The 25,454-nt window shown below is 42.8% G+C and overlaps 1 protein-coding gene and 1 pseudogene across 1 annotated transcript; one reads left to right on the forward strand and one right to left on the reverse strand.

The window, feature by feature from the left end:
• Positions 1 to 14,341: 14,341 nt before the first annotated feature.
• On the forward strand, positions 14,342 to 16,600 carry LOC148997339 (uncharacterized). The gene is given in 2 exon segments (XM_089122403.1): positions 14,342 to 15,250; positions 15,252 to 16,600. Coding segments are annotated over 2 exon segments (1,713 nt in total). The 5' UTR covers positions 14,342 to 14,708; the 3' UTR covers positions 16,423 to 16,600.
• A 629-nt stretch (positions 16,601 to 17,229) lies between these two features.
• LOC148997340 (uncharacterized) lies at positions 17,230 to 25,072 on the reverse strand (annotated as a pseudogene).
• Between the last annotated feature and the right edge of the window lie 382 nt (positions 25,073 to 25,454).

Raw genomic sequence — 25,454 nt, forward strand, 5'->3', positions numbered from 1 at the left:
AGTTCAAAACAAGAAGGGTATAGCCTTATAAAAAAACGTTAATATCACGGTTCCTGCGGTTGAAATCCTCCTGCTGATAGCCTATACCTCTGCGTCCTCTGTCGTCTACACCAGTGCAAGTTAGTGAAAGCAGTTGTATCAACACGGAAGGAGTATTAGATTAGATTAGATTTATTTGACCACTTGGTTGGACACCAAGCATGTAGGACGTGTCTCCCTTTTGCTCCGCGAGTTTGTTATATTATATAAATTTAACACAGTTTATTTTCACTAAATTTACTGGTGTCCACTTGCGACAAGTACCGGGTCAGTTTTGTTGTGTTTTGGGCGAATTTCCATCGACCATGTCAGCTGCACGTGGAAACTCAGCTCGCTCAGGCCGTGCTAAAGCCTCTCCCTCGAGTGAGCCCGCATCTCCGCCGAAAGTGGTCACGGTCCCCGACTGCGCGCCCAATTTGGATCACCTACGGGTTATGCTAGATCAGTTGAAAGGGGACATTTGCGAAAAAATAGACTCGCTGTCTTGCGAGCTTCGAACGGACATTTCTTCGGTTAGAGAGGAGCTGAGACACGCAATTGAACCGATGCAGCAAAAACTTAACTCTCATGATCAAACCATTACAGAGTTGCAGCGCGCGTGCACTGATCATAGCGACCTGCTATCTTCACTGGATTCTACAGTTTCCACGCTGAAAGCCGAGGTTAAACTGCTGGCTGACAAATGTGAAGACTTGGAGGGTAGAGCTAGGAGAAACAACATATGTGTAGATGCCTTTATTAATCCCCCCAGGGGAAATTCAATGTCCATCAGCATTAGTGTGTGTTGATTCCAGCAAACATTCACACTACTATACACACATAAAAAAGAGCACCAATAATAGCAATTAATAAAAGTTAATAAAAGAGTCGATAAAAAAGTCCCACAACAAACTTCTACAATCATTAGTAGTAGATCCATAGTGCACTTCAAGCAGTTCCATTGTATAGCCTTATGGCGGCCGGAAGAAATGACCTCCTGAATCTCTCAGTCCTGCAGCGCATAGAGAGGAGACGGTCGCTGCGATTGCTTTGTTGGGCAACCACACTTTCATGTAGTGGGTGGCTCCTGTTACTGAGGATGGATTTCATCATTCTCCTCATTCTTCTCTCCACCAACTCGCCTACAGAGTCAACCCTCCTCCCCAACACTGACGCACCCTTTCTGACCAGTTTGTCCAAACGGTTCCCATCTCTGGCTTTCATACCGCTGCCCCAGCACACCAGAGCAAAGAACACAGCGCTGGCCACAATCGACTGATAGAAAAGGTACAGCATCTCATTACAGACATGAAAGGATTTTAACTTCCTCAGGAAAAAGAGTCTGCTCTGGCCCTTCCTGTATGCAGCATTTACATGTGCTGACCAGTCCAATTTATGGTCCAGATGGACTCCTAGATATTTGTATGTCTGGACCACCTCAATGTCTACCCCATCAATTACCACAGGTGGATAGTGTATCTTACGCCTCCCAAAGTCCACTATCATCTCCTTGGTTTTAGAAGTATTAAGGACGAGACCATTGCACCTGCTCCAGGCCACAAACTCCGAGATGACCCTTCTGTATTCCTCCTCATCTCCTCCCTTCACACAAGCCGCCACCACAGTGTCATCAGAATATTTTTGTATATGGCACGATGATGTACTATGTGTAAAGTCAGATGTATATAGGGTGAAGAGGAAAGGGGACAATACAGTTCCCTGGGGGGCCCCAATACTTGTTTCCACAGTTTCTGAGACCACGTTCCCCAGTCTGACGTACTGTGGCCGCTTTGTCAGATAGCTGGTTATCCACTCAATAAGAGCAGGCTCCATGCCAAGATTCGCGAGTTTGCCTCTCAGAATCTGAGGCTGGATGGTGTTGAATGCACTCGTAAAATCAAAGAACATCAGCCTCACATACCCCCCTGTCCCATCGAGAAAAGTGTGGGCTCGATGAAGCAAGTAGAGGACAGCATCCTCCACCCCCATGTTTGCTCGATAGGCAAACTGCAGAGGGTCAAGTGCGCATTGAAGTTGAGGGCCCAGGAACCGTAGGAGGAGCCTTTCGAGGGTCTTCATAATCACAGACGTCAAGGCCACTGGTCTGTAATCCTTAACCCCGGCGGGTTGGCTGTTGGGTGTGCCGGAGGGGGCCGAAGGTGGTCGCCCAACCGAATTTATTGCACAGCTGCTGATGGACTCGCTCGGCCTGGGGGAATTGCCCTTACTCGACCGTGCGCATCGCACTCTCCGACCCAAGCCCAGTGACGGTAAACCACCCCGACCCTTTGTGATTCGTGTGCACTTTTTCCACGTGAGGAATGACATTTTGCGCCGGGCTCGCGAGGCTTCTCTTCTCCATCGAGGCAAGAAATTGTTTATCTTCCCTGATTACACTTCGTCTGTTGCAAATAAACGCGCTGCATTCACGGACGTCAAACGTCTATTACATTCGTGTGCTGGAGTGAAGTTTGGATTGAGGTTTCCCGCGACTTTAAAGATCACTCTTCCCGGTGGAAATACACACACCTTTGAGGACCCAGCCACTGCAATGGACTTTGTCAAGGTGAACTTAAAGTCTGGTGTCTCTTCTGAGGCTACAGTTTGAATGCGTCTGGCAGTTTGCTTGGTAACTGGCTTCTTCTTTTAAGCTGCTTCTGATGTTCTGATCTTAAGCTGCTTCAAGTTCGTGTCACTTGGACTTGAGTAACTTTCCATATTTTGCTACTGTGTTTTGTTTATATATATTTTTTTTATGCTTTTTTTACAAACTCGCACGAGCACTACTGGTTTGTGCCGTTAACGGAGCGTGTTAGGATGTTTTTGTTAGTCTGTGGGATTGGCTTGCGTCTTATTTGGGAAGACGCTTCAGCTCGTGGGGTGGTGGGTGGGAGGAGTTCTTCGTTTTTCTTTCGTTGTGTGTTTTGTGTTTTGTTTAATCAGGTCGCCCATGTTTTAATTTATTTCTGTGTCCGGTATACATTCCATGCTGCAGTGTACACTAATACTTGACTGGTATGCAGCACTCTAGGATGCCTCGACAATCAGGGACAGGACTCAAATTTGTTAGCTGGAATTGTAATGGTCTAAATCAGCCTATTAAACGTAGCAAAGTTCTTCACCATCTTCAACAATTAGGTGCCCATATTGTTTTCCTTCAAGAAACTCACTTAAAATCTTCCAGCCATATTAGATTGAAGGGGAGATGGGTCAGTCAAGTTTTTCATTCTAGTTTTAATTGTAAATCTAGGGGTGTTGCGATTTTGATTCACAAATCGGTTCCTTTTGTGTGCTCAAATGTAATTTCTGACCCTAATGGAAGATTTGTGTTTGTAACCGGTCAGCTATATAGTAATTCTGTGATTCTAGCTAATGTTTACGGTCCAAATTGGGATGATGACAACTTTTTCCACCATTTGTTCGCCAAATTACCTGACATGTCCACACATCTACTTATTATGGGGGGTGACTTCAACTGTTGGCTTAATCCAGTATTAGATCGCTCTTCTACTAGACCAGGAGTGCCCTCGAAGTCTTCAAAGACAATTTTATCCTTTATGGATGAGTTCAAGGTCTCTGATCCATGGCGCTTTCTTAACCCGTCTGGTAAATTGTATTCTTTTTTCTCTCATGTACATCACTCCTTTTCTCGTATTGATTATTTCCTCCTGGACAACCGCCTTCTCCACTCTGTTCAGTCTTGCTGTTATGATACTATTCTAATATCTGATCATGCCCCTACCACACTGGAGTTATTCATAGAGGAGCGCGAACGTATATGCCCCTCATGGCGTCTTAATACGCGCCTGCTATCTAATGAGGATTTTGTTAAGTTTGTTTCTAATCAAATTGATTTTTTTCTTACGACCAACAGTACCCCAGGGATCTCAGCCTCCCTTCTTTGGGAGACTTTGAAAGCATATATTAGAGGTGAAATCATCTCATACAGCAGCTATGAGTATAAACAAAGGAAAAATAAATTAAAGGAATTGAGACTGCGAATCTCCCAGCTTGATAGTATCTATGCTGCCTCCCCATCCCCCAGCATATATAAGGATCGTCTCTCTCTTCAGGCTGAGTTTGATGTTCTTTCTACTAAAGAGGTTGAGGAGCTCTTATTTAAGGCTAAATATTGCTATTATGAATCTGGGGACAAGGCAACCAAACTTTTGGCCCATCAGCTTCGGCAGGCTTCCTCCTCTCAGCAAATTTCACAAATCAATACTCCTTCTGGCATCACTACCGATCCCAAAAAAATTAATGATCAGTTTTTAACAGTTTTACTCTTCTTTATATACTTCTGAGGTTGGGTCTGATCTGTCTGCCCTGGATAATTTTTTTGATTCACTGGAGTTGGTTAAGGTAGATGCTGATATTGCTGAGCAGTTAGAGGGCCCAATCACCATTGATGATCTTAAACGGGCAACATTTTCTATGCAGTCAGGAAAGTGTCCAGGCCCGGATGGTTTTCCAACGGAGTTTTACAAAATCTTTTTCGACAAATTAGCACCATTGTTGATTGAAATGTTCAATGAGTCTCTTACTCTTTCTAAATTACCTCAGACTCTAAATCAGGCATCCATATCATTACTCTTAAAAAAGAATAAGGACCCTCTTTCCTGCTCAAGTTATCGTCCAATTAGTCTTTTATCTGTAGATGTAAAACTTCTGTCCAAATTATTAGCTATGCGACTGGAATCAGTTTTGCCTTTGATTATCTCTCCTGATCAGACAGGTTTTGTCCGGAGCAGACACGGGTTCTTTAACCTCAGACGACTTCTTAATGTTGTTTATAATCCTTCTACATCAACGGGGCCGGAAGCCGTGATCTCATTAGACGCGGAGAAGGCTTTCGACAGAGTGGAGTGGAACTATCTTTTCTACGCTCTGGAAAAATTTGGTTTTGGCCAGGAGTTCATCTCTTGGATTAAGTTGCTCTATTCTTCCCCTGTTGCTTCAGTTAGAACTAATGACACACATTCAGAGTATTTCCCTTTGCACCGCTCCACTCGTCAAGGCTGTCCTCTGAGTCCTCTCTTATTTGCTATTGCTATTGAACCTCTGGCTATTGCGCTTCGTTCAGAGCCACGCATCACTGGAATCACTAGATATGGTCTTGAACAGAAGGTTTCCCTTTATGCCGATGACCTTTTACTATATGTGTCCAATCTCTCTATCTCAATTCCAGCTGCTCTTGGCATCCTTAGTTCATTTGGTCAGATTTCAGGGTATAAACTAAATTTGGACAAGAGTGAGCTGTTTCCTTTGAACCCAGGTGCTCACAATGCTGCTCAGGGTTTCCCATTTAAAATTGTTCCTTCTGGCTTTAAATACCTTGGTATTCGGATTTGTGACCGATTCAAAGATTTGTTTGATTATAATTTTGCCCCTTTGTTAGATCAGATACATATGGACTTTCAACGGTGGTCACTGTTACCTCTCTCCCTCGTGGCCAGGGTCAATTCGGTTAAGATGAATATCCTCCCCAAATTGTCTTACCTCTTCCAGTGCATACCTATCTTTCTCCCTCAGTCTTTTTTTCGCAAATTGGACAAATTAATCAATGAGTTTATTTGGAACGGGAAGGTCCCTCGTATGCGCAAGGAGCTGTTGCAGAGACCTAAGAACCTTGGGGGCTTGGCCCTTCCTAACTTGAGGTTTTATTACTGGGCTTCCATCCTCAGAGTTATTCAGCTTTGGATTTCTCTAGAGGGTGCACCAGTTTCTCCTACATGGTTGAGTATGGAGACGTTTTCTGTTAAACCTGCTTCATTGACTGCTCTCGTCCACGCTCCTCTTAGCTTTTCTTCCTCCCTTTTTTGCAATAATATCTTAGTTAAATCAACTGTAAAAATTTGGAAACAATTTCGTCGCTATTTTGGTTTACAGTCCTTCTCTTTCCTAGCACCTTTATCAGATAACCCTGTTTTTCACCCTTCCTTAATCGATGGGGCTTTTTCTTTGTGGTCTGATTACGGCATCAAGACATTTAGGGACTTGTTTATTGCGGGTACATTTGCATCCTTCCAGCAACTCTCAGAAAATTTCAATTTGCCAAGGCAGCATTTTTTCAGATATCTTCAAGCTCGGAGTTTCATTCGCAGTCTTAGCCCCAACTTCCCGAATCTCCCAGAGGCCTCTCCAATCGATTCATTTTTAACCCCATTGCCCACCATTAAGGGTTCTATTTCTTATTTATATAACCTCATTTTTTCTTTGCAGCTCACTCCGCAGCATAAAATCAAAACCCAATGGGAGGAGGATCTAGGGGAGGTGTTCTCGGAGGAGCTATGGGATGCCATTTTGCGTCGGGTTCATTCCTCTTCAATTTGCGCTAGACATGGTCTGACCCAGTGCAAAATTCTACATCGTACACATCTCACTCGAGTTAGGCTTTCCAAAATCTATGATGATGTCGATCCCATGTGCGTTAGATGTCGTCAGGCTTCAGCTACCCATGCCCATATGTTCTGGTCTTGCCCTTCACTTTATAATTTTTGGACACAGATATTTAACACTATTTCTGTTTGTACAGGGGTTCAATTTAATCCAACAGCATGCACCGCTCTTTTTGGGGTTTTACCTCCTACTTTGCAGCTGCCTAAATATAAAGCGGATTTTGTAGCCTTTATTTCGTTACTGGCTAGACGTTTAATCTTATTGAGGTGGAAGTCTCCCTTGCCGCCTTCTCACTCGTTCTGGATCAGGGACATTCTTCAGTTCGTGAAGTTGGAGAAAGTTAGGTGCGTGATACAGGGTTCTCATGCAAAGTTTAATAAAACTTGGGGTCCTTTTTTTACACATGTTGAGGGATTGACTTTTTCGGCTATTCCAGAGTAGCCACCCTGACTGTCTTTTAATTGTGAGGTTTTATGTAATTTTTTTATTTTTTATTATTATTATTATTTTTCAATGTGATTTAGTAGCATGCTGGGATGTTTTTTTTTCTCTCTCTCTCTGTAAGCGAGTATATTAAGCTCTTATTTAGCAGTGGGTGATCATTTTGTGTTTTTTTTTTTTTTGTTTTTTTTGTGCGTGTCTGTTTTTCCTTTCTTGTAAGTTGTACTTGACACTGTTTTGATTCTCGAATTGTTATCACTTTATTTTGATATGTCGCTGAAAAAACCAATAAACAAATGTTTAAAAAAAAAGATTTATTTGACCACTTAAATATAAAAATATGAAGAACAGTAAGAAAAACTGTTGCATACATTAAAAACAAATACAAAAGTAGTCAGGGATAACACAATAAAGCCCGAAGACTTATTTCCATTGTGGTCCCTTATAAAGGCAGCAGAAGAAGTCAAGTGGCAACACATCACACATCAATCATTCACATACATAAACCAAATTCATACATATTATACAAAAAAATAATAATAAATAAATAAATAACCTTAGTATTATAAAAAAAACTACATTTGGCCCCTAAACCATAATTTCAGACCTTGTTTAAAATTACCTATACTTCTTACTGTCTTCAGTGCACCAGGTAACCGATTCCAAAGGGTAGTTCCAACATAAAGAAAAGAATGTTTGCCCAGGTTTGTATTAAATCTGGGGGGAACAAAATCAGTTGAGCTACCCCTAGTGGAGTACCTGTGAACTTCGTCTACTCTATTAAAATAATTTCTAAAATATTTAGGAACATCTCCATAAACAATTTTTTGTACCATACCCAGCTGCATCTGAGACACCCGATCCTCAACTTTTAACCATCCCACCCTTTCAAAGTGGGAAGATTCCAGATGAGTTCTAATGGGGAGGTCTAAAATTAGCCTTATTAATTTATTTTGAGACGTCTGAAGTCTATGTTTCAGGTTTACTGTGAGACCATTGTACCATGCACCACAAGCATAATCAAAAAATGGCTGAATTAAAGCTCCTGCCAAAACTAGCTTTGTTTTTTCATCCAATAACTTTGATATTCTGGCTAAAAAACGAACTCTTTGATTAACTTTGGTGATTACCTTTTGGGCCTGACCTACTCCAGATAAATTACAATCTAGCATACATCCAAGATAACTGATTGATTCCTTGGCATTAATTACAGTATCTCCAACCAGGACCTTAAAACATGTGGCTTTTTTTAACTTTATCTTTGTTCCAAACAATATGGATTCAGTTTTCCCTAAATGCAGTGATAATCTGTTTTCAGCCATCCACAACCTAACCTTTTGAAGTTCTGTGCTAAGTATGCTTTCAATCATATTCTTATCCTTGTGAGAAACAATCAGCGCAGAATCATCTGCATATAAAAAAAGACTGCATGAACAAGCAGACTTTAGATCATTTATATACAGTAAAAAGAAAAGTGGGCCCAAAACGCTTCCTTGAGGTACCCCACAGCCCATGCCTTTTGGTTGGGACATTTTCCCCCCAATATCCACTACTTGCGTTCTATTTTCCAGGTAGGAGCCCACCCATTTCTGTGCTAATTCACTAAAGCCCATTGCTTTCAATTTATACATTAAAACACAATGGTCAACTGTATCAAAGGCTTTTTGTAAGTCTAACATAACCATACCACAGAAGTTTCCCTTATCTACCTCCCTTTTTATATAGTCAGTTAAAAACAGTAAACAGGAATCCGTAGAATGAGATTTACGAAAACCAGACTGGAACTCATAAAGTAGGTTTTGTGATTTTAAGTAATTATCAATCTGTTCAAAAATAATCCTTTCCATTACCTTTGACAGACATCCAAGAATTGAAACAGGTCTATAATTACCAGGATCTAGTTTACTCCCTTTCTTATATATTGGAATCACTCTGGTAGCCTGGTTCAACCAGACTCTAGTTCATTTCATTTCCACATAGAGTCTGGAACCGCTCCATTAAGAAACGTTTCCTTCCTTGTAGGCGGGTTCACTATTAAAGTTCAAATCTATTGGATCTGCCCAAAGTCACTCACGATCTGCCATAGCCAATCGCTAACGGGGTGTCGTGAGTGACGTATGTCACGCGCCGAAGAGGATTATGTTTACAATAGGATTTCAGTCAACGAGCGCCGCAGGTTTTGTTAATCTAGGAACAATTATTAATTCGAAATGTATATTTGACACGAAGGACAGTGATATATTCATCCAACGGTGGAAGCTGTGTCTAATCATTACAAATACGCCGCTGTGGTCGTTTTCTGATCTGCCGCAAATGCTGTAACGTTAGTTGCTACAGTGAATGATCAGTCTGTCTCTATCTGCAGATGTGTAATAAACAACAATTTTTCATATTACGTCTTATTGTTTCTTAATTACCTTAATTTTGGTCTTCAAAGTATGTGTTTGTACATTTTTATATGGCATTTAGTTTTTTTAGTAAAACAAATCAACCATTGCCATCTAAAACTGAAAATCAAATATCTTCAAAGTATGGTTTTTCACATTTTTATTTATGACAATTATTTTTTTTAAATCACAACCAATTTGTATGATTTACAACATGTAAAACTGACACACCAACCTCCTGCACCGGTGCACAAAGGGGCTCAAAATGTTCTATTCATCACAAGAATCAGTAAATATACAGTTGGGAATATGAGCGACTGACATGACTCCTGAGCGGATCTTCAACAATAGTTTAGCAGCCAGGACTCGGGGCTTCCGAACACCGCGAACACCAGGCTAATAAACCGTCCGTCCAAAATGTCACGGTCATCGTGCACGAACTGCCCAGCACAAACTTCCAAACTTTCTGCCTCCTTCACTTGGTCCTCAGTTGTGCAACAAGAGGTGAGACGATAACAATCCGGCTTTAAATTCTGTATATTCGGCAGTTTCTTTTCCAACAACGGACCGAATAGCTTTTCTCACGTCTTTCTCCGCTGCCATTACTGAACTGAAACTGACGCGCTTACATCAACGTCATCGTTCTCAGCCACTCCCTCTATTCGCTGATTGGTCCTACAAAAAATTTATTTCTGGAAACCTAAGGATATGGAGCGATCCCAGACGCAGTACTGAAGTAAAATGAAATTGAGCGGAAGTGCGTAGGAGGGCGCAGCCAGGCTATCACTCTGGCAATCTTGAGGTCATTGGGAAAGTATCCTTGTTCTATCGACCTGTTTATAATGTGAGTAATACTCGGAGTAATGATCTCAGCGGCATCCCTCACAAATCTAGATGGAATAGAATCTAATCCTGTGGCTTTAGAGCCATCAAGCGTCTTCAGCTTCTCAAGAACAAGTGCCTCCTTCACCTCTTCAAAAGAGAAACTCCCCGCCTGAACACCTAACTGAGAGTAAAAGTCCTGCACATGTCCTTCACCATATTGACCAGTCTGGCCAGGTAACTTTTCCACAAGCTTCCTAGCAACTGATGAGAAATACATATTAAAGGTATCTGCCACTATCTCCTTCTCTGATGTAATATTGTTACCAAGATCTAGGGTAATATTTGTGTTTTTTGTTTTTAGCCTTTTACTGTAGCCAAGGTGCTTAAGGGATTTCCATAGCTTTCCTGAGTCATTTCTGTATTCAGCAATTTTTTCATTGAAATATGCCTTTTTAGTATTGACAACTAATTTGTTAACTTCATTTCTTGCCTTTTTATAATCAGCCCAACTCTGCTCGTCCTTTTTTTCTCTGAATTTCCCATGCTTCCTGTTTCTTAACCTGATTGCCTCAAGGATGTCATCATTTACCCAGGGTTCTGTTCTCTGCTTTATTCTAATTTCCTTATATGGGGCTATTTTATCTATAGTTTCTAAAAACATACTTTTAAATAAGTACCATGCTTTGTCCACATCACTACATAGCAAAACCGTAGACCAATTCATTTTAACTAAGCAGCCATTCAACACTTCTTTACTGTACTTTTTCAGTGACCGGATCTTAATAGAAGTATGGCAGTTAAGCACTGCTTGCTTGATCTTTCTAGTACAGAAGATAATAGAATGGTCACTCAGCCCATATTTTATAACCCCACTTTCAGTTATCCTAGATTTGTCTGACACTAGGACAAGGTCAATTGTGGTTTGAGTGGTAGAGCACACACGTGTAGGTTCATCAATCAGCTGATGTAAACTATGGGAGCGACAAAAATGCATCAACGCTTTATACCCAGAAACATTACTTTTCTGAAAATCAGTGTTGAAATCGCCCAACATGATAACTTCTGATTTAACCAAGTCCGTGCAGTTTGAACAAACATCCTCTAAAAGTTCATAAAACTGTGATTGATCAGGCGGTCTATAACATGCACATATTAGTATGGGCTTACTCTTCGGTAGCAAAATATCTAACCAGACCGCTTCAACCTGCTCACTATTTAAATCCATTCTATGATTAAAACCAATGTCCGCTCTTACATATATACACACCCCTCCACCTTTGCGGTTTCGGTCTCTCCTAATTACGAAATAGTTCTCCAGTTCAATTTCAGCGTCTGTAATGGAGTCATCCAGCCATGTCTCGGTGAAACAAAATATTCCCACCTTTCTGCTTTTTTTACTGAGGTGTCGGATCTCTGTAATTTTCGGGAGAAGGCTTCTGACGTTGAGATGAAGCAGGTGTAATCCTCTCGTCGACAAGAAAGAATCCACACTCGATATCATATCTCCCCGTTCCGGATCTCCAGCACTTCTCCCGACGCTTCCGCGTACGCTTCCACTCCCTTCAGCGACACTCATGGATAGGAGTTTGTCCCCGGCGTTTGGATGTCTAGAGCAAGCCGTTGCACAACTGGAGGGCCTACTTGACATTGTTTTCGTTAATCCAAATTTCCGCATCGGGCCCGGGCATTGATGGATGTCTCCAGATAATAATAGGCAGATACAAATTATAAATTGGTCGCCATTCACTTGCCTTTTGACGCCACCTTTATCTGCTTTATCATTGTGCTTGGCTGGATACCAACATGGATAGAGAAAAGTGTCCATAAAGATTTTCTTCCCATAACCAAATTGTTTTTTAAATAAAAATTTGTTTGAGTAAGCATAACAACTATGTAAATGCCCCTCAAGACAGGTTTTAGGGCCGTTTTCTAAAAAAGTTATAATAAATACATATGCTAACAACACCACAAGCACACCACACTTGGCTGCACATTGGCGGCACACAGCTGCCATCTTGGTTACAATCCTATTGTTCTTTACAACAATCAATAGGCTACTACATTAATTTGCAGTTGAATGTCTATAATAAATTATTACAGCACGGTAGTTATGCAACATATTGATACTATTATTATTAATAATAGTATCAATATGTTGCATAACTACAGACCTGTAATTCAGGTAACAGGTGGGAAAAAATGCTTTTTTCAAAAACAAATACCTAAATTTCGAAGATCGGATCAGATCGGATCGAATCGAATAATGATAATCGATTCAAGATCTTGAGAATCGGAACTTGAGAATTTGAATCGAAACACAGCACTACTAATCTCTATGCAAAAATTAATGATGTGAAAGAGTGAGAGTCCAAATAAAAATGAGCACAAATCTGTCTATGCGTGCGTCTCTCACAAATCAGAGCTTGGCAAGTAATATCAACTTAAATACATCCAAAACTGGCCCGCTAGCAATAATATCTGGCCCGCGCCTTAGACTGAAAAGCCCTGAAAGAAATTAAAGGGCGGGGTACCCGGGGTAGGTTTACAAATAGTTGTTGGAAACATTTGGGATATTGTAAGTAACCAATTTAACAAAATATATTACATTGCCGTTGTGATTTGGGGATATTTTAATGCAAAAATGTTACAAATTTTATATCTAATTTTATATATTGTATTTTGCCCTTTACTTGTGTGAATGTTTATTGTGTTTCATTTTTAAAGTAACATTGATGTACAAATTTTAACTGTAATGCAAAATGGTTATTAAAATATTTGATTTATTTTAAAATTGTGAGATTTATATTTATTTAGAAAATGCAGCTCATCAGCCCCAATTTCTGCAAGTGCTGCATACATGACATACCCCAAATAAAAAGGTTGCTTCTCATAAGTCATTCTGAATAGAAACATAACACACACTAGAAAGCCAAACCTTCAGAGTTTACATTTTAAGACTCAAAATTAACCAGACTGTTATTAATATTAAGATATATAAGCTCAAACATAAAAACAAAACCAACAAATATTAAGAATATATTTATTAAATGTATAAAAATATTTTTTGAATTTAGGATATCAATTTATAACCACAACTAAAGTGTAGCCAGACTTTTTGTCATACTTAATTTTGAATCTGAGAATGATATCTCTAAAATTATGCATTTTATGAAGTCATTGTGAGATTTATGTCTTTTAGTTTATGTCAGTGGAGGATTTCGAGAAGTTTTAGAAAACGCAAACAAGTTTCTCATCAAATATTTTATTGCCCTAAATACATATTTACAGTCTCTGACTAATGTTTGGTGAGGAGAACTGGCCCACTCATGTTCTATTCATTTAAATCGATCAACCTTACACATGGTGAGACCCAATCTTCAATATTCTTTTATCGTTATTCTTTTGTTTGAATTGAACCATAGCCTTTCTTTAGGCAAAATGCTTAGTCAGTGACGCCTAAGTTATCCCCGATATACACGCATTAAGTCTTGTTAGAAAGAAAAAAAAAACTATTATTGGAACTTTACATGTGAATTATTTAAAAAAATATCTATTTTTGAACAGAAAGCTCCTGCAGCAGGTGCATTAGCATAACAAGTACTCTCAACATAGATGACACCATTTAATTTATTAATATTAAATTTTTATATAAACTTTGAAACACCATCCAGTATTTGCATCATATTCCAAACGTGGTTTAAAATGTTTTCAAGGCAAATAAAGATTTTGAAATATGTTGTATTTAGCATTTTAGATGAAGCTATTGTAACGTGAAGGTTCGGCATATGGTGATGGATCAGTCTTTAGAATAATAAACAGTAGAATGGAGAGACTGTTTGTCAAGCGGTACTTGAACACTGTCAGAACAACTCTATAGACCCCTTTTGCGCCGACGTCACAGTTACGTCACGGCACTAGCTGGAGGCAAAAGAAAGTGAAAATTGGAGGCGGCCAATGCAAACCAGCACAGATTCGGCTGCATAATAAGGAGCTTAAATAATTGTTACTATTATTAAATGTCATCTTGTTGTGTTGTTTGGTGCAAGAATTGATGAAAAATGAATATGCTGTATCTGGAACTTTTATTTCTAGAAAATATTCACATCATTAATATCGCACTGTAATGTCACTCTTTACATTGTCGTGGTCTCGACGCTGGCTCGGCAGAACTGCGGATCGTACACAGAAGTCTTGTACAGGACCATATAGGCATCTAAAAATTTATATGCCCTCAGTTTCTATTTACGATCGGTTTCTCTATAAGTGTCACAGTTTCACTCCTCATTTGTGTTTCCCTGTCTGAGTTTCCTGCCACTGATCAGTCACCATGGACACCAATTACCTTCATCACAGCTGTTAGTCATTTGTTAATTATCTCTGTGTATTTAGTTCCTGCTTGTGCTCTGTCTGTGGTCCGGTATTGTTTGTATTGCTCTGATGTGTGCGTGCTCCCTTCGTCTTCTGGAATAAATCTACTGTTATTTGGACTTGCTAGCCTTTGTGAACTCTTTGGAACTTGCCTCACGCAGCATCGTGACAGAATACCGGACCCCACTAAGAACGCTCTTGTATTTTCCTTTTTGTTTTTCCCGTTTTCGTGTTCAGTGTTTTTGTTCCGTTTTCACCCCTGCATTCACCATGGACTTTCCGGCAGTAAAGCTCTTGTGCCTTGAGCAGGGAGAACGATCCCTCGAGGAACACTTAGAAGTGTTTTTGGATCTCGCCCATCAGACCACCTTCCCGGATGACTGCCTGTGCACGTTCCTGCAAGTCGGACTCAATGCTGCCACACGTGCACAGTTATCCGAGGAGGTTCCTCGAGGGAGCTTCATGTCATATGTGGAGTGGGTGCTGGCATCCTGCGGATCTGCGTTCACCGTCGAGGATGCCGCCAGCCCCACTTCCCAGCCAGTGCCCAGCCAGAACCACCCAGACGGCGAGGACTGTCGACCTGAGCCCACCACAGGTAGCGCAACGGAGACCGCGGCGATGAATGAGCCCCCGCCCATGAGAGTGACCGAGGATCACATCGCCATGGAGCCCGAGCAACGCGCGCCTGACCAGGTGTGTGAGCCGGCCGAACCATCTGTCGCTGAGGGAGTACTGGTGGACGTTGAGGGTTCGGAAGTAAGCCCCACCCACCCCTCCACTACTGAGTGTGTCTCTGGCTAAAACACCTTTTGATTTTGGAGATGAGATTTGTCTAGCTCCTGTTCTGTTACCCAAACCTGTCAATCCCGATCCTGTCATTCATCTGCCTGTCATATTAGCCCCGCCCAACCTCCCTCTCCCACCACCTCTCCAAAACATCCCAAACACTATATTTTTTTTTGGTTTTTGCATTGGACTTCAGTCTCTTCCCCAGTCTCCAGCCATCTGTACCACCCAGTCATCTATGTCACCCTTCAGTCCCTCGGTACCACCTCTGCCTCTCAGTATCGGGGTACCACCTCGGACCTGTCGGGAGCCATCTTCTCCTGCCCAAGATGAACCCATAGCTCCGTCTAAAGCCTCGGTGCGCTCCGATCTGCTTCGACCTGTTGCCCTGGCTCCCGAACCTATGCTCCTTCCACCCTCGACCTCATCGTGGACCATCGGCCATTCGGTCTTGCCGGACTCCCTCGGCACGTCGATTCCACCGAGGTCAGACGTCGCTTCACCTCCGCTGCGGATTTGCAAACCATCCGCTGCTCTCTGGTTCTCCACCCCTTCTGCTACGGCTTGCTCCGCCCTACCTCAGGCTCCACCTCCGCCCTCGGTCGCTCCGACTCGCCCTCAGACCTCCGGATCCCCACCTCGCTCTCAGGAGATCGTCGCTGCGGCTCCGTCGCGGTCACCTGGGTCTTCAGCATCTCTTCACGACCTCTGCTCATCGACTTCACGGTGGGTTTCTTCCTCGTCGTCGTCGCCTCCTGTCATCTCCATGGCGATCTTCATTGCTTCTCCATGGCTCCTCCCTCCATCGACGCCGCCGTGGGGTACCATCTTGGCTGTAGCCTGGGCACCTTCTATCACCCATCTGCCAAAGGTCCTTCACTGGCTTTCTCCACGATCTGCACCACCCTGGAACCTTCAGTTCTGTCTCCTTCCTGTCATCCGTCCTCCGCCCGAACCTCCTCCAGCTTCTTCTGCCTACCCATGGCCATCTCCTCGCTCCGTGCCCTCGGCATTGCCTTGCCCACCTTCTAGACCTCCTCCATTCTTCCGTTACGGCGCGAGGTCGCGCCTACCGAGAGGGGGCGTTATGTCACAGTTTCACTCCTCATTTGTGTTTCCCTGTCTGAGTTTCCTGCCACTGATCAGTCACCATGGACACCAATCACCTTCATCACAGCTGTTAGTCATTTGTTAATTATCTCTGTGTATTTAGTTCCTGCTTGTGCTCTGTCTGTTGTCCGGTATTGTTTGTATTGCTCTGATGTGTGCGTGCTCCCTTCGTCTTCTGGAATAAATCTACTGTTATTTGGATTTGCTAGCCTTTGTGAACTCTTTGGAACTTGCCTCACGCAGCACCGTGACAATAAGGTAGGTGTAGAAGCCACTCACCCGAGGTAACGTACGTTAATCCTGTCAGATCGTCCATGCATTGAGTGAGCGTGTAGGCGGCTACAGGTCGGCCAACATTAACAGGGGTGATAGTAGAAAAAAATCCTGAGCCTGAACTTTTTTCCCTGGGAGGTAAGCGGCCCCTAAGCCAAGAGATATATGCCCTGATCAACATTTGTTAAGCGGGATCCAGAAGTGTGCTCCCCTGGGAGAACATTTTGATGAATACAGGTAGTCCCTTAAATGATTCTGGTGACTTTTGTAGATATAAATGGACATCATTCAGACATGAAATGAACAAACCCAATACAAAGCCTATATTACAGTAGCATATTTGTGTAGAGCACCAGAGCTCCTGGGACCCTGGGTCTGTTTATTAATCCATCCCTGCTTTTAACTAGTCATTTACCTGCGTACTTATTGCTTGTATAGTGTACTAAGACTTTACAACATCCATAACAAGAAAGGTCAGAGCGTGGCAATTATAATTCTCCAAAGTAAACTAGGAATTCATTAGTAGCCTAACCATAGAAAATAAGGACGCATGAACAAGGAGATATTCATTTTAATGCAAAATATGCAGTTTGGCAGTTGCAAATCCTTTCTCCGTACATCAACCTTGAGAATCTCCTTGTCCCAGGAGCTCTCTTACAAGGGCCACCATTTCCACATGCACCAAATACACCATCGGCTTTTCATGTTGAAGCTTTTTGGCAAATCCCTGAAATGTTGGAAGGACCCCTGCAAATATAAAACACAATATAAATTGGTAATTAAAACTCACAACCAGTGTTGGGAAATATCTGAACACAAGTATGATTATGCATTTCAAATACAATATATAACTAAATAATAATACAACTGAATTTTGCTCAAGATAAATATTATTAGGGTGGTTTCATTAAAAATAATAGTCAGTCACATTTTTGATATATTCCTATATAAATTTCTAGTCCTGTAACTCATTGGCTGTCTAAATATGTTTGCCAAAGACGTCTTTAGACATCTTTTAAGTTTTTTTAACAGGGCAAGCTGGGGAATGATTGCGGGCGAAATTTGTCCAAATATACTTTGCTTGTAATAGAGAATGTACTGACAAATTTAACCTGATCGCACAAAATGAACCACTAGGTGGCAGCAGATCACTTTCATCTACAGGAGTAAGGACAATGGGTCTCATTCACCAACCATTCTTATGAAGAATTTCGTTCTTTAAACCCATTTATGCAGAATTTACGAAGATTATGGTATTCACCAATGTATTCTTGTTATTTGGCAAGAACAGAATCTACGAATACTCAAGAGCACTCTTACGCACATTTGAGAACTGACTTGTTTGTGCAGAATAAATGGATATTGCATTATCATCTTATCTGCAGGTGTGAAATATAATATAATTTTATATTACAACTATATATTTTATCATTTAGGATATTTTATTTATAAAAATATTATAATTATTTTTTTCATTAAATAAATTCCACTATATTACAATGTTGTGATATGTAACTACAGATTATGGGAGTCGCGCATGTGTGACGTGAGTGAGGCGCCTCAGAAAAGCGCGTAATACATGTGACTGTGTTATGCTCGAGTAACTTAGCTGTAGCTATACGAGTGAGTTAATAAAACAGTTCTTTGCCAGCAAGACGACTTGGTTCCTCTTTCATCTAAAAAAGCATCGACACATGACATGGTGTCAGAAGTGGCCGACTTCACGCTCTGAAAATAAGACATGGCGACGCTCGGACCTCCGGATTCTTTTGACTTCACGCGGCCGGCGGAATGGCCGATGTGGCGCCGACGTTTCGACCGCTTTCGGGTGGCGTCAAAGTTGGATAAGGATAGCGGTGAAGTGCAAGTAAACACGCTTCTCTACGCAATGGGGAGAGAGGCGGAAGCGATTTATGATTCCTTTGTGTACGATGACGGCGGAGAAGATGAAGAGGAAAGTAAACCGGAATTGGACTACGACACGGTGATAGCCAAATTCTCCGATCATTTTGTGCCCAAGAGAAATGTGATACATGAAAGAGCATGTTTTCACAAGAGAGCACAAAAGCCTGGTGAGTCAGTCGAGGCTTTTGTAAGAAGTTTATATGAACTGGCACAGTACTGTGAGTTTGAGCACACTAAAGATGAGCAAATCAGGGACAGAATAGTTATTGGTATATCTGACAACGATGTTTCACAGAAATTACAGCTCGAGCCTGATCTCTCTCTTGAACGAGCTATTCAAATAGCGCGCCAAAGCGAACAAATAAAGCAACAGAATGAGAGCCTGCGGTCGGAGTGTGCAGTAGACGCCATGAGACAGGGGAGGCGGCCGTTCCACAGCAGAAGGAGCAGTAACGAGGGACAATGGCAGAAAAAACAAGAACACAGTGAGTCTAAACAGCATTCTACCTGTTCCCGCTGTAACAGACAACATGGTAAAATGCATCCTTGCCCAGCAAAGAATAAAAAGTGCAGAAGGTGTAATAAAATTGGACATTTTGAGGCAGCTTGTCAGACGAGGATGCTTAAAGAGGTTGTTACAATGCCTAGCAGCACCACTAACACAGACGAGATGTTTTTCCTTGGAGAAGTTACTGAAAATGTGTCAGACATAATGGATCAACCTGATTCAGAAAATAAGTGGCTCGTTGACTTACCTGTTAATGGCAGCACTGTGAAATTCAAAATAGACACTGGGGCGGATATCAGTGTTATATCACAGGCTGCATTCATGAGACTGCCACAGCGCCCCCGCCTGGTCACTGCAACGAAAGGACCCATCACCAGCCCCGGTGGCGAAGTTAAGAGTATTGGCAAGTTCCTGGCAACAAGTGAGTACAAAGGAGAAAAGTACAGATTCTGGATAACTGTAATTAAAGGGCCATACTCTCACAACCTCCTTGGACGGAGTGTAGCCACAAAAATGGGACTGGTCATGAGAGTTGACGGGATGGACACTGTAATGCTAAGTCAGGTGTTTGGGGATATTGGTTTGCTCAAGTGCGACCCCGTAAAAATCGAACTTAAAGCTGACTGTGAGCCCTACTCACTGACGACGCCACGTCGCATCCCGTTCCCCCTCCTGGCCAAAGTAGAGGCGGAACTTAAACGCATGCTGGCCCTGGGCATAATTGAGGAGGTTACAGAGCCTTCTGACTGGTGTGCCCCGATGGTTCCAGTCGTGAAGAGGAACAAGGAGCAAGTGCGAGTGTGTGTCGATCTAAAACGCTTAAATAAGGCGGTTAAGCGAGAGAGGTACATCATGCCAACATTAGAGGATATTGCTCCCAAGCTAGCCGGAGCTAAAGTGTTCTCTACCCTTGATGCCTCCTGCGGATTTTGGCAGATCCCCTTGGATGCTGCAAGCCAAAAGCTGACTACCTTCATCACCCCAATGGGAAGATTCTGTTTCCGACGGCTGCCATTCGGTATCACATCGGCTCCAGAAATCTTCCAACGACAGATGTCGACACTATTAAGGGGTCATGATGGAGTTGTCGTAGTAATGGACGACATACTTGTTTATGGAGCAACAAGGAAAGAGCACGACACCCGTCTTGATGCGGTTCTGATGACCATAAAGGACAGTGGTTTAAAGTTGAATAAGGCCAAGTGTCATTTTGGCAAAGCAGAAATAAAGTACTTTGGCCACCTCATAAGTGCAGAAGGCATGAGACCTGACACTGACAAAGTTAAAGCCATCACACAGATGCCAAGCCCAACCAATGTTACGGAGCTTAAACAGGTCCTGGGTCTTGTCAACTATGTTGGAAAGTTCCTGCCTGGCCTCTCCTCACAGCTGCATCCTATCACTGCCCTGCTCAGGAAAGAAAGTGAGTGGGTGTGGAGTGATGTCCAAGAAGCGGCGTTTGAGAAAGTGAAAGCTATGCTCGTGTCAGCACCAGCACTTGCATATTATGATAACAACCGAAAAACTGTCATCAGCGCTGATGCGAGCAGCTATGGATTAGGTGCGGCTTTATTGCAGGAACACAAGGGTGTGTTAAGGCCAGTTGCATTCGGCTCCCGCACATTGTCAGATGCAGAGAAGAGATACTCCCAAATTGAAAAGGAGTGTCTTGCGGGGGTGTGGGCATGTGAGCGCTTCGCTCGCTATGTGCAAGGCATGGAAAACTTCCTTCTACAAACGGACCACAAACCACTGGTACCCCTCATAAATACATACGACCTGGACAAAGTCCCTCCAAGGTGCCAAAGACTCCTAATGCGCCTACTGAAATTCAATGTTGTGGCTGAGCACGTCCCGGGAAAGCAGCTTATCATAGCCGATGCTCTCTCTAGGAGCCCACTGACTGACAGTAGTGATGAACACACTGACCAGGACGTTCAAGCATATGTGGAGTCAGTGGTAGAGAATGCGCCTGTTTCATCAAAAAAACTTGACAAAATCCGCTCCGCCACACTAGAGGATGAAGAGCTGCAAAAGATCGTGCAGTTTATTAGAAATGGATGGCCACCAAGGACATCGCTGTTTCCATCCCTGCATGGATATTATTCTGCCAGAGCTCACCTCTCTGAGACCGATGGACTAGTGTTGTATCAAGATCGACTGGTTATCCCAACTGCACTTAGGTCAGAAGTGCTCAAACAGCTACACGAGGGACACCAAGGTCTAACAAGGTGTCGTGTTCGAGCTAGGATGTCAGTATGGTGGCCTCGTATCAGTGCAGAGATTACAACGACAGTGTCAACATGTAAGTTCTGCATCGAAAATAGACGCACTCAAAGACGGGAACCGCTCCTCACCACACCTTTACCTGGGGGACCCTGGCAGCGGATTGCTGCGGATTTGTGTGAGCTGGAAAGACAGAATTATCTCATTGTGACTGATTATTATTCCAGGGACATTGAAATTTCCCACCTGTCTTCAACATCCAGCCACCAGGTCATTACCAGGCTCAAAGGCATGTTTGCAAGATGGGGGATACCGCTGGAGCTGGTGAGCGACAATGCCACACAATTCACCTCGGGTGAGTTTCAAGACTTCTGCCAAAGCTACGGGTTTGTGCATACGACTACCAGCCCTCATTACCCCCAAGCAAATGGTGCTGTCGAGAGAGCTGTGCAGACTGCTAAGCGCATTCTGAAGCAGCCTGATCCATATCTCGCTCTAATGTGTTACAGAGCCACCCCTAGCGCTGTTACGGGGGTGAGCCCAGCTTTACTTATGGCTGGAAGAGACATTAGGACCACACTTCCTATGTTGGAAGAAAAACTACAAGCTTCTCCTGTGGGCAGACATCAAATTCAGCAGAAGGATGCTCAGGCTAAATCAGCCTACCGGTTCTTCTACGATCGCCGTCACTCTGCTCTGCCACTTCCTGAACTCCAATCTGGGCAGGCCGTTAGAGTGAAATTGGATGGAGAAAAGGGGTGGAAAATGTCTGCGAAAGTCATTAGCAAGTGCAGCGAGCCCCGGTCTTACATCGTAAAGACAGACAACGGTGCAGTGCTGCGACGCAATAGAAGACATCTGCAGGCAGTCCCGGAGCTTGCTGACTCTCCAGACCAGCAGCAACAGTCTGAGGGATCTCCACTGCAGCTGCCCAGCAGCCCTCCTTCTGTGGCCAGACCCAGTCATGGTGACCCTGCTTCAGTTCAGAGACCGAAAGATTCACCTGTGGTGTGTTCACCACACCAGCCGTCCCCTCAGAGAACTGTTCAAGTGACATCCAGAGGTCGTGAGGTCAGAATACCTCATAGATATAGAGACACTTGAACACTTATTGATACTTATCTTCATACTGTTCTTCAGTATTTCTGTTTGAGTGATAAGTACAGTTAAAAGCTACATTATGTTCTTGAGTTAAGTTTCATGGGAATAGATTGTTATGCTAAGATCCGATAATTGACAGGATAAATAGAAATTAAGTTGAGATCAAGAGATCACAATAAGTATGCTGACGTGATTCATCGACCACCCAGAGACTGTTATGTTCATGTTTATCTCTATTTGATGTGTAGTACATCTTGTTTAACTGGTGAAGCTTTATCTTTTGAAAAGGGGGGAGATGTTGTGATATGTAACTACAGATTATGGGAGTCGCGCATGTGTGACGTGAGTGAGGCGCCTCAGAAAAGCGCGTAATACATGTGACTGTGTTATGCTCGAGTAACTTAGCTGTAGCTATACGAGTGAGTTAATAAAACAGTTCTTTGCCAGCAAGACGACTTGGTTCCTCTTTCATCTAAAAAAGCATCGACACATGACATACAAAGCATTCATGTATTTTCGAATAAATAAACACAACAAATAACACTTTTTCACTTTTTATGCTAGCTACTTTATATGAAAACTCATTTACAGTTCAATACCTTTTTGAATCTGCCTCAGAGTTTCCGTAGGACCTTCTTAAGAACACGGTTAAGAACATTCACATATTGGTAAATGAGGCCCATTGTTACCTTGTTACACAGTTCTTCACAGTATTACAGTACTCCACAGTTGGTGATATTCTCATTAATTTGGTTATTGTTGCTGTAGAAACGACCTGCCTGTTTCATTTAGTATCATGTATAAATGACTTGATTCATTTGCCAGATATGTCAGTGGACTGCAACCACTTATTAACTTAAAATGTAACTTTTACTCTTACATTTATGTTGCAATGACTTTGCCTAGTCATAAAATACCTCTGAATAAGTCGATCATGACCTTCATTCTTTGAAACTCTGTAATGAGCACAGAGATTCGTGCCTTTCGATCTCGGTTAACCTGTGTTCCTGTTCGGGATGCCACTGCCTGCTCTTTCTGAAGTACTTGTATCCTGGCCTTTTCCTCAACTGAGAGCTCATGTCTCTCAAACACTTGATACAGAAGCCTTCTGTAGCACACACACACACACACACACACACACACACACACACACACACACACACACACACACACACACACACACACACACGCACACACACACTATGTAAATAAATGTATACACACCGTAATATCTGCATTAAAATGGACTACTTCCTGAATAACAACTAACCATTCTAAACTAATAAAATATGGTGCATAATTAGGCCTACATCCCACAAGGGCTAAAACTAAAACAAACAAGACACTAAATTTGTTGTTGTTAAAATGATTTGCATTACCTGTATTTGTGTTCTTCTTTCGGATCCAGCACATGATAGTAGTGCACCACGAGCACATCCAGGAGCTCAGTCATCCTGTTGCATGTAGCATTTGAATGAATCTGTTACTGATGGGCCTTATCAAGCTCTTCGGGGGGAGGTGGAGTAAACTTTGAAACTGTGCAAAAATCTCCTTCTGTTTAGGTGATTTCTCTGTCATAATAAATATCAGAGCAAAAATCTTCCACATCTGAGCCAAAGGGTCCCATAAGGGCCTTAGCAGTATTGGACACCATGTGATCACAGTGTCTCCTGATATATCCAGGAGATTAGGGTTCTCCTTCCTTGCTAACGTTTCAAGCCCAGATTTCTTTCCCCTCATCACAGCACAATTGTCCAGAAGAATGCTAGTGACTTGTCTCCACTCCAGCCCATATGATTGCAGGACATCTTTTAGTTGCAGCATCAGTTCTGAGGCATTTGCAACATTAACCTTTTTGCTTGCAAGGTGCTGTGTTTTCACACTGCCTGCATCCTCGTCATAAAATCGGACCAGTACATTTAGAATTCTATCCATGCTTTTGTCAGTGGCCTCATCAATATTAAGTGAAAACATGCTATTCTTAAGCTTGTCAGATTTCTTTTAAATTCTGGCGAGATGCCGTGTGTAATGAGATAGCCCGCATGCTGCCTCGAAACAGACAGATGCGTTAGGGCGAGTTTATCCTCCGCTAATTTCTGACACAGAGTGACGAGTGGATGAGCGATTGTAAATGACAGATCGAACTCGGCAATGAAGGAGCACAAGCGAATTTTTAAATCAGCCACACGATCGGTCATTGAGGGTCGGATATCTGCTGTGGCTGTTGCCCCCGGCAAACGTGAGGTGTGTTGAATCGCTCGGACAGCTGCTTGATGACTAGGGTCTAACTCGTGCCGTGGCAGCACTTTTTTCCCGCTAGTTCCATATAATATTTTCCTTGCACACAAAGTGCAGAAACATGCTCCTGGTTGCCGGAGTTTTTGACACCAGCTTCCAAAGGGCTTTTCGTCTCTACCCACCTCTTCTATCCAAGACCAGCGCCATTTATTCTTTATGCCTTTATCGACAAGTTTGGTGTCTTCCCCCGGCTTCATAAAGTTGCGCTCCATGACTTCGGCTAGATTTCGCGCTGCCAGTGTGGAAAACGCACAAAAAACTGATCGCACGTGAAGTGACTACTGATTCAATTTGATTGGCCAAAACCCAAGACCAGCCCCTACCCTATTGCCGATTGGCTGAAGTAAGGTTACATATGTGGTTTAGTGCGCGAACCTGTTTTTTTTTTTCCCCAGACACGTCTGAACGCCGGAAATCCGGCGTGGCGCCGGAGCGCTATCAGGCATGCATTAAGATAATATCGGATAATATTAAGATACACATTAAGATAATATCGGATTTTCTCATGGATTTTCTCCAGACATTGTTAAAAAACAAGCTAACAATCCTTGCTAACTAGCGTTAGAGAAGAGGCCAGATGGATCTTTCTGCCTCCACCTAAGCTCCGCCCACAAAAATACGTTACCGCAGGCTTGTTTGAGATGAGCAAATTCTGCGCAGAATCGATCACCGGTGATCAGCGCGAGATGCATGCCGGTTAGAAATGTGTCCGAGAACGGTCCGCCTGGCTCTGATGTCATGCCGACGTATGTCAAAAAACTCTCGCGAGCGCAAGGCGGAAGGGTCGGATTCTGCAGTCGTGCGCA

The sequence above is a fragment of the Pimephales promelas genome, chromosome 2 (assembly GCF_988280905.1).
Source record: "Pimephales promelas chromosome 2, fPimPro1.hap1.1, whole genome shotgun sequence".
NCBI classification, from domain to species: Eukaryota; Metazoa; Chordata; class Actinopteri; order Cypriniformes; family Leuciscidae; genus Pimephales; species Pimephales promelas.